This window comes from Gigantopelta aegis, unplaced genomic scaffold, assembly GCF_016097555.1.
Source record: "Gigantopelta aegis isolate Gae_Host unplaced genomic scaffold, Gae_host_genome ctg2844_pilon_pilon, whole genome shotgun sequence".
NCBI lineage: Eukaryota > Metazoa > Mollusca > Gastropoda > Neomphalida > Peltospiridae > Gigantopelta > Gigantopelta aegis.
In genome coordinates, this window is record NW_024533063.1 from 50,533 (window position 1) to 64,540 (window position 14,008).

General features: G+C 31.4%; 1 protein-coding gene across 1 annotated transcript in view; it reads left to right on the plus strand.

The window, feature by feature from the left end:
* The window catches only part of LOC121391696 (serine/threonine-protein phosphatase 6 regulatory ankyrin repeat subunit C-like), a 66,558-nt gene that overhangs the window by 38,962 nt on the left and 13,588 nt on the right, over positions 1–14,008 (plus strand). Inside the window, exon 6 of the mRNA XM_041523237.1 lies at positions 12,230–12,335. Within this exon, the coding sequence (XP_041379171.1) occupies positions 12,230–12,335 (106 nt within the window). The remainder of the gene's footprint in view (positions 1–12,229; positions 12,336–14,008) is intronic.

A 14,008-nucleotide genomic window follows, 5' to 3' on the forward strand; every position in this document is an offset into this window, starting at 1 on the left:
GAATCTCATTGCTTGTCAAAACAGGATCAACAGATATAAAGGATGAGTCCATTCACAATATATTACAAGCACATATTTCTTGTTTCAAATTCTTGTTATCATTGTTTTTATATCTCACAGAATGAAATAGCATTAGATCAAAATTTGGTAGACCTTTTTGCTCTTATGTTGCTGAATGAATACATTATTACCAACTTTAATATCTGAACTTTTAGCATTTGATTTCAACAGAAATCAGATCTTTTTTCAATTTCTCCCTTCAGCTTGTGAAAACTTAATTACTTTGGTGACAGATTTCATAGAATTTTTTAGCTTCTGAATTTACTTAATGGTAGAGCCATTATCAACAAAATCATAACATACTCTAGAGGAGAGATCTGTAATGTGTCTGGGTGATTCTCAGGTTTATTGGTCTGATATGGGATGCACTTGTAAATCATTTTGTTTGATTTTCATCATTCTCAGAAATCACACATCTCTTAATAATATTGGTTTCTCTAGTTTCTTGAAGACCTTTGTGAGCTAGTAGATGGCTGTTTGATGTAGAGATGTTGGTATCTCAATAGAGTTCTCACAAAGAATAGTAAGTAATAATTGAGTCATTGTTTACTGTCTATTGGTCTTTGGTTCTATCAAAAAGCTGTACTCTATCAACTTCTTCAAATTGACATCCAATTTCTCTTCTGTTCATGGGTTCCAAATGGTTAGAGTGGATTATTTCTGTGAGACATTGCAACACATATTTTATTAGTTGGGTTTTTTTGTTTTGGTCAAAGGTTGTGTCTTGATCTTGAAAGAATCATTGTGCTGCTATGTCCATTGGAATTGAACATTTTTCTTGGTTAGTTCTCTAAGTGGCTGGTACACTTCACTAAAATTTAGTTTACACAATACATTATCCTTCACAAAAGAGATCTAATCCAAGCAATTATAGTTTGTGCATGGCCTTGTAGATTATTTCGATTTCCTTTGGGTCTGAAAGAAATTCCTGTGACTAAGAACACAAAACTAAAAATGTAACAGAGTTCCTTTTAAATTTGCAGTTGTTTTTGTTCATAGTTAGACCAACCTCAGAGAGTTTTGGAAAAGTGCTTGAAGTGGTAGCTTGTGTCTTTATAAACACTATAACGTTATCATTGATATCAATGCACCTGAAATATCATGAAGTTGTTCATCAATTACCTTCTGGAATGTTTCAGTTCCTGACTTTGTGCCAAAATTCAATTGGGCATATCATCATATCCCTTTGTAATTGGCTAATAATGGCTTTCTTGTGATAAAGATAATACTAATCAGTGATAACCAGCTCACAAGTCAATCTTTGATAATACTGTGGTTCCATTTAATGTATGAATCAAATGATCAACTGCTGGACTGGCTGTCTTTCACAATAAATAGCTTAAACCATTTTCATGACAACAGAGTCTAACAGCAAACATTTTTGTTGGAATAACAATTAAGTGAGAGACCCAGGGAGTTGATCCTTCAACCTTCTTAATGATTTCTTGTTGTTCTAAATCATTTTATTCTTTCTTGACTTTTTTCATGTATGAACAGGAATGAAATGAGCTGGGCAGGGGCAGTGTTTGTCAATAGTGCTTGATCTTGACATTATTCAACAGTACAATAACTTCTTTTAAACAAGTTTTTATTGTTGCACCAACTGTTTAGAGTTCAATAGCTAATGCTCAACTTGATAAAGCTATATATCAAGAGAGAGGGTATTTTGATGAAGAGTAAATCTTCAGACACACCTATATGACAGTTTTGTATAATAACTGACATTAATTGTCTGTATAAAGTCAGGGAATTTATAATAGGGTGCTAATTTTCTTAGTTAAGTAGTAAAAATATTAACTCTTTCATCTTTTGGTGGATTGCTTGTCAAAATTGTTTAATTACATGATTCACATTCATCTTGGGTAAGAAATGTTCTATCATAGCAGTTACATAGTTATCTCCAATATCTGGGATAGTATTCTTGCATTGCTTGTCCAGCTTGATACAGCAACAAAGCTCATTTTGGTTGTCACATGTGATATTCTAGGTTATAAGGTAAATCTGAAAGCATCATTGCCAACTTTTCTATTGTGAATTATTAAGCTAAGATCACTGATTGGGTCAAATGCTGGAAGTAGTGTTAAATTGATTCTTGATGCTATAAGTAGGTAAATGTAAGTAGTTTAACATTTGTCACTGATTATAATATCTTATACTCTCTGACTATAGTCAATGACAATGGATACAAAGTTTAGCATATGTTGTTTCTAACTCTCTCAACCAAACATCACATGATTATACATACAAAGTTAATGACATAGTATAATTAATGAATATTAATACAATATTATATTGACACAACTAAACATTACAACCCTGCTGCCAGTCAAAGGGGAAGAAAGTAGGTAGACTCAGGCAGAGAGAATTACATGTATTATTACTATGTGAGGTCACCTAAGATGATAGTTTAACTTAGTACACCTGTGTAGCCTACTGTTTATATCCCAATGCCAACATGACACAAAGACCACATTTTGGTTACCATGATAACTGAACACTTCCTGCTTGAGGATCACATCAAATTTATCAATTCAATAAATAATATGTCCAATAACCACAAAATTCATCCTGGATACCCAAGAAAATATAGTGCCACCTCTTGTAATTATGTCTTTGTAGTTACTATTCCAGCAAATTGCACAGATAGGCTACAGCTCATAGATTTGAATGTCATAAGTCAGCAAAGGACTTCTTATGACAGATACTTATGAAATAGAACTTGACTTAGGTCATTGAAAAGTTATCCTAGAATTAATTGATTTAAACTTTCTATTATAAAAGGTTAGGAGTAAAAGGGTTCATGGCATTGTTTGATTACTTGAAGACCAAACACAACATTATTGTAAATAGATCCAAAGCTGCAGGATCACAGGATGGTTAATTGTTAATACACAACTTATAAAAAATTAAAATTATAGAACTTATAATAATTCCAAACATGAAGTCAGCAATTATTAATACACATTATTATTTTTATCTTATAATTTTTTAGCATAATAATTTTTAAATTTTCTTAATTATCAAGTTTTGAAATGTTCATTAATATAGTAATACAGTAGGGAATGTGGTAATTTTCTTTCTTTAAATCAATTCACAAGATGTGGCTATTACATAAAGTCCACAACCTTTTTCCCACTTTGTTAGTGATTGTTAGCAACTAGAAAGGACAACAGTACCACAAACAGATTTATCATTGTAAAAGCATCAAGAAGACTATACACTGAGTTTTACACAATGACTTCATTCTCCTCTGAAAACATTTTTGGAAAGCACTAACAAATGATTTTAGTGGCTGTGTATAATCTAAATTTTTGGATGATTAGTACAAGTGTTTGTCTGTAATAACTTGAAGCCATTTTTGGTTTTATACTGTTGCCTCAAAGACTTTTTGTGAAGATGATGTGTACATGTGATGATTCCATTTCACCATTCAAAATGTTTCTTTTGATACTAAAGAACCATTGGCATTGTTTGTGTCCATTTTTCACTCAGAGTAAATTTTTCCAACTTTCATCAGCAATCTTATCCTTTTTAGTTAGAGGCTCTCCTGTACCCTCTCTGTTATTGCCAATTTCTCATCTATTTTTAACCTTTAATAAAATGAGCCTTCAGATGGAATTAAACTTAAAATAGTACTTAAATTAAGAAGAAACATAAATTCCAAACTTTTTATAACTTTATATGATCTTTGCTGTCTATGAACAACATTAGGCTTGACTATTTGTTGGTATAATTGTGGACCTTGTGTCTTGTAATGTGACCATAAGCCACATGGTGCACAGAAAAGTCTTTAATGTGGTGCTATGGTACTAGGTGAAGCTTCAGGAGAGATTATGTTTGGCCAATAATTTGACTTAAAAATATTTGATAGGGAGGTATCCAATACTTTAAGCCTTTGATCTTTATATATATGTTTTGTTTATTTGTTTATTTTGACTCATCATATCTTTGTCACAATTATCATTTAGTATGGACGTACAGCACTTCATGCAGCTTATTGGATAAAATGATGTCATTATAGAATGTTAGTTAATGCTAATGCCAACAATTTAGAAGCTGTACAGTCTGTAAGTCATATGTTATAAAGTTTGTGCATACTTGTATGTATTATGTACCAAAATTTTATTAAATGTGCTCTATATTTGTATTTCTTGTTGTGATATACACTTTATGTAATTATGGCATTCACAATATATAAATATGCAGATCTATATCCTATAAATAAACAGCTACAGCAATTATTAGTAATATTGTTTTTTGGGTAGTAGTAAGAACGTTTTGGTGAATGAACAGTTTTTAGTGTAGTAAGGTAATATCACATTTAAAGTTCATACATACTCTAAGTATATGCATTCTATGTGAGTGTATTTACATCTTATAATTCTGTAAGAGTATTCTGTTTGAATATTAAAAGTAAAACTTATCTTTCTATTTAGGACACTTTACTTTTAGAGTCTCTAGAAAAGGAAATTTAAAGGTACTAAGGATGCTTTAGATTCCAGGGGAGCTAACGTTAACATTGGAGACGAAGTATGCTGACTTATAATTGATAGTTTTAAGTATACATACACAACCATGAGGGTTATATGGCAATACGTGTACTGTGATGTAAACAAACTCAGGGTCAACAGACCTAATGGTTGTTAATGTCACAGCCCAAAACACTGTTGCAATACGGTATGATCTATGTTGGATTATAATGTGTTTGGTGCTTAAGTAATTACCATGGGTAGTTTAAGTGATGTCAGCCTTGTATCTGATAAAATGCTGTGCTATATCTGATATAGTCATTTAATAAGTTGAAACAGTCCATTGACATTGAACTTCATAGTATCATATTAACATGTTACAGAAAAAACCTCTGCTACTTAGTAATGTTACAGTTTGACTTAAATGTGGTCATTATGTAAGCACTCAACAGCCCAAGGATGACAATTTAGACAATGATCATCTAATAATCTGTAGCAACAATGTCTGACATGGGTTTACTGCTTAAGGTTTTTTCCAATTAATATGGGTGTATACTCCATAATGGTTCATAATATTTGATAAAAATTCATGACTATTTGCTAGACACCATTTATGACTTTATGTAATGACAGTTGAATATTGACCACATCAGTGTTTTTCCTATGATTATTAATAATGGTCTAATATTGGTTTATTATTATGTTAAAGATGTTCTTGCTTATGATCGCGCTATGAAATTAAAGGTAGATGCTACACTTTTATTTAAGTATGTTATGTGAATTGTAGATGTATTTGTGTACATAGGATGACCACATTAACATGTTATTTTATCCACCTTACTTCTAAAATTATGATCTGAAATTAATAGCACAATGATTAGGCATATAACCACTTAACAAGGTTGCAGTTTTACATTTATAAAGGTTATCCCTAATTAATGTCAGATGAATATTGACTACATCACGTGTTTTTTAATGAATTATTACTAAGTGATCTAACATTTGTTTGAGTACTATGTTAAGAGTTCTCTCTCATAATTTCTGTAGTTAGAAAGAAAATACAGCATTTTTTATTTTTTATATATACACTAACATCATTTGTTATGTATGCTTTTACATTTACATAGGATGGCCAAACTGCTTTGATACATAGCATCCAAGAATGGAAAATAACGATGTGTTCAGCTGTCTTCTCTAAAAACAGTGCTAACCCTGACATTGCTGATTATGTAAGTAGAGTGATATATCATTTATGGTTATTCATTATAAGCGTTAATATAGAATATATACTATGTCCTAAAACATTTAACCAACTTACTCAAAACATTATTTCAGAAAAATAAGTCCACAATTGATTAGATATGTTTTTAGACCTTTTTCTGAAAAATTAGCTTTGATTTCAATCAGTTTCACTCACTCTAGATATGCTTCCATTTAAAGTGGAAGTAGTACAACGTCTTTTTTAATGTAGGCTTAGATGTTTATATATCAGAATATATAGAGAGTTGAGCTTTTTTTAATGTGTTAAGAACCTTCTCATAATTACTGTAGTTAGAAGGAGAATGCATTTTTTATTCAAAAATTTTTATGTCATTATAGTATACATTAACAATCATTTGTTATTTGTGTTTTTACATTTACATAGAATGGTGAAACTGCTTTGTACATTAGCATCCGAGAAATGGAATAATGAATGTGGTTCGGGTTCTTCTTAAAAAACAGTGCTAACCCTGATATTGCTGATAATGTAAGTCGTAAAGTAACATGTGTTTATGTTTATTATCCTTAAATAATAGGAATTAATATAGAACGTATACTATTCTCCTAAAACATTTCATTAGAAGTGAAGTAGAACAAAGTCCTCTTTAAGTACAGGATTAAATGTTTTTTCAAAATATCTAATTCTCATTCCTTCAGAATATTCTAATAATGTTTTAATTAGTAGAAAATTTTATTTTTTAATAGAAAATTCTTATTGTTACTATTAATTGACTAAAATAACATCCAAAATGCTTTTTAAAAATTTAGGTAATTCTAATTGTTGTTTTATTTTAAAACCCCTATCGTTGCCCTTTTTAGTGAGTGTAAAATCCTGTTTTATATGTCCATGCCAAATGACACAAAGACCTCATTTTGGTTACCAGATGAACTGAAACTCTCTTTGAGATCATATCAAATTTATCAATTCAAGAAATAATATGTCTCCTAAACAAAATTCATCCTGGACACCCAAGAAAATATAGCGCCACCTCTTATAAGTATGTCTTTGTAGTTACTTTCCAGCAAATTGCAAGATAGGCTACAGTTCATAGATTGGAAGGTCAAAGTCAGCAAGGACTCTTATGACAGATACTTATGAATAGAGCTTACTTAGGTCATTGAAAGTTGTCTTAGAATTTAAATTAATTTATTAGTAACGTTTTAGGAGTCGTACTCTAATGTGGTGGGTTTCATGGCATTGTTGTGATTACTTGAAAACAACAACAACATTATTGTAAATAGATCCAAAAGCTTCCAGGATCACAGGAGTTTCTTTGTTGAAACAACTTCAAAAAATTAAATTTAGAACTTATGATAATTCAATTAATTTTTCCTGCATAATAATTTTATGTTCTTAATTTATCAATTTGAATGTTCATTTAATATAGTAATACCGTGGAATGTGGTAATTTCTTTCTTTAAATCAATTCACATATGTGGCTATTGCAAAAGTCCCACAACCTTTTTCCCCCTTTGTTAGTGATTGTTGGCAACTGAAAGGACAACATACCTCAACGATTTATCTGTAAAGCATCAAGAAGCTATATACTGAGTTTTTACACAATCCTTCATTCTCCTCTGAAAACATTTGAAAGCTTACGAATGATTTTGTGGCTGTGTATATTTTCTAATTTTTTTGAATGATAGTAGCAAGTGTTTGTCTGTAAACTTTAAGCCATTTTTGGTTTATCCTGTTTGCCTCAAAAGACTTTTTGTGAAGATATGTTACATGTGATTCCATTCACCCATTCAAAATGTTTCTTTGTATGAACGACCATTGGCATTGTTTGTGTCCGTTTCACTCAGAGTAAATTTTTCAACTTTCCATCAGCAACTTATCCTTTTTTAGTTAGAGGCTCTCTGTACCCTCTCTGTTATTCAATTTCTCATCTATTTTTAACCTTTAATAAAATAAGCCTTCAATGGAATTAAACTAAAATAGTACTTAAATTAAGAAGAAACTAAATTCCCAACTTTTTATAAACTGTATATGATCTTTGCTGTCTAGAACAACATTAGCTTACTAGTTTGTTTGTGGTATAATGTGACCTTTCGTCTTGTAATGTGACCATAAGCACTGTGCACCGAACAAAGTCTTAATGTGTGTGCTATGGTACTAGTGAAGCTTCAGGAGGATTATTTTGGCAATAATTGACTTAAAATATTTTGATAGGGAGGTTTTCCAATCCTTTAGCTTTTAATCTTTATATATATTTTTGGTTTATTTTTTGTATTTTGACTCACATATCTTTTCACAATTATCATTTAGTATGGCCGTACAAGCACTTTCATGCAGCGTATGGGAGTAATTAATGATGTCCATTATAGAGAGTTAGTTAATCTAATGCAACACTTTAGAGCTGTACAGTCCTGTAAGTCATATGTTTTAAGTTTGTGCATATTTTGTATTATGTACAATTTCTCTTGTAACTTGCTAGATATTTGTAGTTCTTGTTGTGATGTACACTTTATGTATTATGCATTCACAATATATACATATCAGATCTATATCCTATAATAAACAGCTCGCATTATTGTAAATATTGTTGTAGTAGTACGACTTTTTGGTGAATGAACAGTTTTTAGTGTAGTACGGTAATAACTATCACATTTGCATTCATAACATACTCCTAAGTATATGCTTTATGTGATGTATGTACATCGTATATTTCTGTAAGAGTCATTCCTGGTTTGATATTAAAAGTAAAACTTTATCTTTCTATTAGGAACACATTTTTTTTTTTGTTTTTTTTTTTTTTTTCCTTTTAGAGTCTTCTAAGAAAGAAAATTTGAAGAACTAAGATCTTTTCAACAGGGAGCTACTTTAGAATTGAGACGAAGTATCTGACTTCCAATTGATAGTGTGTATGTTACATACACAACCATGAGGGTTTTAATTGCAATAATGTGTACTGTGATGTAAACCCATCCGGGGTTCCAACAACCTCAATGTTGTTAGGTCAGCAGCAAACACATGTGCCAATACGGTTATGATTCTAGGTTTGGATTATAATGTGTTTTTGTGACTTAAGTAATTACCCATGGTTGTTTAAAGTTGATGTCAGCCTTGTATGCTGTAAAATGCTGTGTCTCTACTGATATAGTCATTTAATAGTTAAACAGTCCATCTGACCTTTGAACTTTATAGTATCATATTAACATTGTCAAAAACAACCTCTTCTACTTAGTAAATATTACAGTTTACATAAGTGTGGTCATTATGTACGCACTCAACAGCAAGATTACAATTTAGATAATGAATCTAAAAAATAATGATGTTTTTGGGTCTTGTACAAACAGTGCTAACCCTGACATTGCTGATTAATGTCAGTACGTATTGTATTTATGGTTATTCATTAATAAGCTAATTATATAATTATACTATGTCTCTAAAACATTTAACCAACGTACTCAAAACATTATTTCAAAGTAATCCACATTGATTAGATTGTTTTAGACCTTTTCTAACATTAGCTTTGATTTCAGTCGTCTCACTCACTCTAGATATGCTTCCATTAAAACGTGAAGTAGTACAAAGTTGCTTTTTAATTGTAGGCCTTAGATGTTATATTCAGAATATATGGAGAGTTGAACTTTTTTTACTGTGTTAAGAACTCTCTCATAATTAACTGAGTTAGAAGGAAGAATGCATTATTTTTATTCAAAATTTTTTTATGTCATTTATATATACACTACAATCATTTGTTATTATGTATGTTTTACATTTACATAGAATGGTTCAAATGCTGTTGTACATTGCATCCAAGAATGGAAATAATGAATGTTTTAGCTTCTCTTAAAAACAGTGCGACCCCTGACATTGCTATAATGTAAGGTAAAGTGATTGCATTTTATGGTTTTATTCGTTAATAAGACTAATATAGAATATATACTATGTCCCTAAAACATTTTAACCAACTTACTCAAAACTTATTTCAGAAAGTAAGTCCACAATTTGATTAGATATGTTTTAGACCTTTTCTGAAAAATTAGTTTGATTTCCAGTCAGTCTCACTCACTCTAGATATGCCTTCCATTAAAAGTGAAGTAGTACAAAGTCCTTTTTAATGTAGGCTTAGATGTTTTATATATCAAGAATATATGGAGAGTTGAGTTTTTTTTTTACTGTGTTAACGAACTCTCATCATAATTACTGTAGTTAGAAGAAGAATGCATTATTGTATTCAAAAATTTTTATTGTCTTTATATATACAATAACATTCATTTGTTATGTAGTTTTTTACATTTACATAGATGGTCAAACTGCTTTGTACATTGATCCAAGATGGAAATAATGAATGTGTTCAGCTTCTTCTTAAAAACAGTGCTTAACCTTGCATTGCTGATAATGTACGTCAAGTGACATGCATTTATGTGTTTATTCATTAATAAGACTAATATTAAGAATATATACTATGCCTAAAAACATTTAATTAGAAAGTGAAGTAAACAAAGTCCTCTGTAGTACAAGATTAATTGTTTTTTGTCAAGCATGATAGTAAATCTCATTCCTTCATTCCTGGAAATATTCTACTAATGTTTTTAATTTAGTAGAAAATTTTATTTTTTATAGAAAAATTCTTATTGTTTATAATTAATTGACTAAACAATCCATACAAAATGCTTTAAATTTAGGTAATTCTAATTGTTGTGTTTTAATCTAAAATAAATAGAATATCAATTATACAATTTACCAGAAATACATTTTATTTTTAGTATGGTGATACACCCCTTCCTGTTGCTTGCCAGGGTTGTTATGGTGTGATTGTTGAAATCTCTATTGTGTCAGGGAGAAAAGTTAATCCAATGGCTAAGAACCAACGTCATCAAAACAGCAATGGAGCTTTGTTTATCGTGACAACATAAATCGTTTGGCATTTTAAAGATGTTTGAGCCATTTGAGCAATGTCGAAAAGACTTTCCTGTAGAATCCTCTATAGCAAAGTCTTTTTTTGTGGTAACACTGGTGCAGTAAAAGTTCACTTGCAGCAGTTATTATGGAACGAGCTAAGAACCCGCCTAACCACAAAGTTTGATACATCTGATCCTATTCCAGTAGATTTTACTTACGACTGGGATTAATGCGCATAGCTTTTCAAGTAACGAAGTTGGAAACATTGTTCTTTATGATCTTGCAGGCATAAGGAGTATTACAGTAGTCATGCAGCAATTCTAGAAAATCTCATGCTAAGCACACCTGCTGTTTTTACCATACTTTCCAAGATGACCAATGATCTCTGCACGATTGGTATGATTTATATTACTGTTTTTAATTTTATAAAGAATGCAGTCTTCGCTTATCAAGCCTCAGGCCATCTCAAATACTTGTCATTGGAAGTCGACTCGATGAAATGACTGATGGTTGTGAGGAAAATTTCTAAAGTAGTTGCTGAAGTTGCTGAAAAAGCTGATCATTCACAAAACTTCGTGGGTTCTTACCTATGGAATGTCATCGTCTTGGTGGAAAAGGTGTCAAGGAGTTTGTTGCTATGCTTTCTTCTAGCTGCAAAGCTGTACTTGATCGATCTGATAAAATTAGTTCTACTGCCACGTTCAATTTTCATTCTTGCAATTGCTTCAAAGCAAAGAGAATATTGTAGCTATTAGCCTAAAGGAGCTGTGTATCAAATTAAGAGAGCATGATGACCCTTCACTTCCTTCAGAAAGATCAGTCTTATTGGAATTCTTAACAACTTAAATGACAAAGGTCTCATCTTATTCCTTAAAAATGAGGATGATGCTCAAAGTTGGATAGTTTATTGACAGAGCTGCTCTTCTCAAGGAAGTCAATGGCATCCTTTTTGCTCCAAAGGAAATCAAACATGCCCACCAAGATATTGCTAGTAATACTGGTATTGTGCCTACATCTGTTCTGGAAAAATTATTTCCAAAGCATGATTATTCATATGTTAATTGTGTTCCTTAGAAGTCTTCAGTTCTGTCATGTTTTAGAATCTAATACACTACAAATGTTCAAAACCAATATATCAGCCTCAATTCCTCTACCATCAGATGAGCTGTTATTTTTTCCATCCTCATTCATGCTGAGCCCCCTGCAGATATTAAAATAGAAAATGGGTTGGGTTGGTGTCTCTGTGTCCTGATCCGAACCAATTCCTCTCAACACGATTTCTTCATCTACTCCTTTTTAGCCTTTCCTACATTTTTTGTCTTTCCACGCCATAAAACAGGTGGTTTAACTTGCTAAAGATAATCCACAAACCCTATTGTTAGCTCGTCGCTGTGATTATGGATGAATGGCATTTATTGGGATAATGACGATGATAAAGTTGAAGTTATTGTTGAAGTGACAGAGCACTATCGCTGGGTTACTGTAGTTACATCAGTAAATGACATTAAAAGAAGCCACAAAGTTTTCAATGATGTTGTTCAAACTGTATTAGAATTGAAAGAGTCATACACACTCATTTGTGTGTGAGGAGTATCTCATTGCTCCTAGTGATGTAGGAGAAGCTCGTAGTCTTCTTGTCAGTGGAAAGTACACGTTCAATATGAAAGATGTTGCTCGATCAGTGCTTACAAAAGGTAATGTTAGAGATGACAAGGACCAAGAGGTGGTAGGCATTGAACAGTTGTGGGAGCTCATGACCCTTTTCTTTGCATTGCTCCTTCAGTCACAAAAGCACTTTTCATGCTGAATTCCACTTCAAGAGGGACCACCTTCAACACATAATGAATAGGTGTTCTTTTTTCTCATCATCACTCTTATCTTAAGTCACATGTCAGTAAAGGAGCATTGCAGTCAAGTTAGTGTATTTGCTTGGACGTAATCCTTTGGTAAGTATAACTTAGTTTGAATGATCTTTTGTCAATTTGTTGTCCTTATACTTATACCACATTCTATCTGTATTGTATCATACTTACAATCACATTTATATTTCATTTTTTCGTTAGGACTTACATATCCTCCATTAAGTGATGACAAAATTAAAACTATATCTGAGGGCCTCTTATAGGTTAGTGTATATGTGTTAGTGGCTCTTAAGTATTGGTCATAGTCCAATTGTATGGCTATATTGCAGATACCGTGTACTATGATGTAAAACAACCTAAGAGCCACAGGCTCAAGGTTGTTTATATCATAGCATACCATATGAGCTTGCAGGTTGGGTTATAGCATAGTGGGTTGATACCACAGAAGTTCAAAGTGATGTTACAGCCTAGTATGTCTGCACTAAATTTGTATACATTGCTGTGATGCCACTTTATCAAGTCTGACCTCTTTGTTAATACTTTGAACATCTTTGATATTATGTACATGTGTCTGAAAAATGTTAAGGTGACACACTTACTCTAGGGAAATTATCAACCATTACATACAGCAATTATATTGCTTAACAGGACACTTCTGTTTAATCCATAACTGCTTATGCTAGTAGCATGTGGCACAAGACTTAACTATGTATGCATATATATATATATATATATATATATATATATATATATATAATAACATGTCAAATTATTAACACACATACTTTATAATACTTAGGAGATATTAATACTTAGTAAAGTCTATATAACATTCTACAATATTCATTAAGAGGTGTGACATAGTAACTACTACAAATATGCATAATGATTCTTACCTAGCTTTCATTTTATAAGACTTAATCTTTGAATGCTTAAGGCTTCAGGCTAGCTTTTATTATTATAGCTATATCATAATGTATATAATACTACCAACTCTCCTATCTTTACAACTTGTGTAAGTGTAAAGTTGAAAAAATAAAGAATAAGTTTGCATTTATAAATTTGTTTCATTTGCTAAAGCTCATCTAGTCAGGTTGTATCTATCTAAATCAATGATGTCACTGTCAACAAACAAAGATAACTTAGTTTTGGGACTTGTGTTGCTATTTCTTCTGTCTATATAATGTTGTGATATCACATTAACATTATAGCACATTAAGATGTCAAGTCAAGGACTCTTTATAAGTTGCTTTAAGACATAACTTTTTGTTACCAGTTACTTCTTTTCTTTAGAGTGTTGTTAGCTACATAGGATGTTATCCTATGTAGCTAACAACACTCTAATCATACCTTTAGAGCCTGCTAAATCATGACCCTTTAGTGTGGTGTTATGATAAAATATTTTAATATATTTTTTTGTTAATGTCACAACATACTGTATTAGCAATAGAGTATGGATGAAGGTTTGGTTTATAGCATATTAGTGGGTTGACAAACACAGAAAT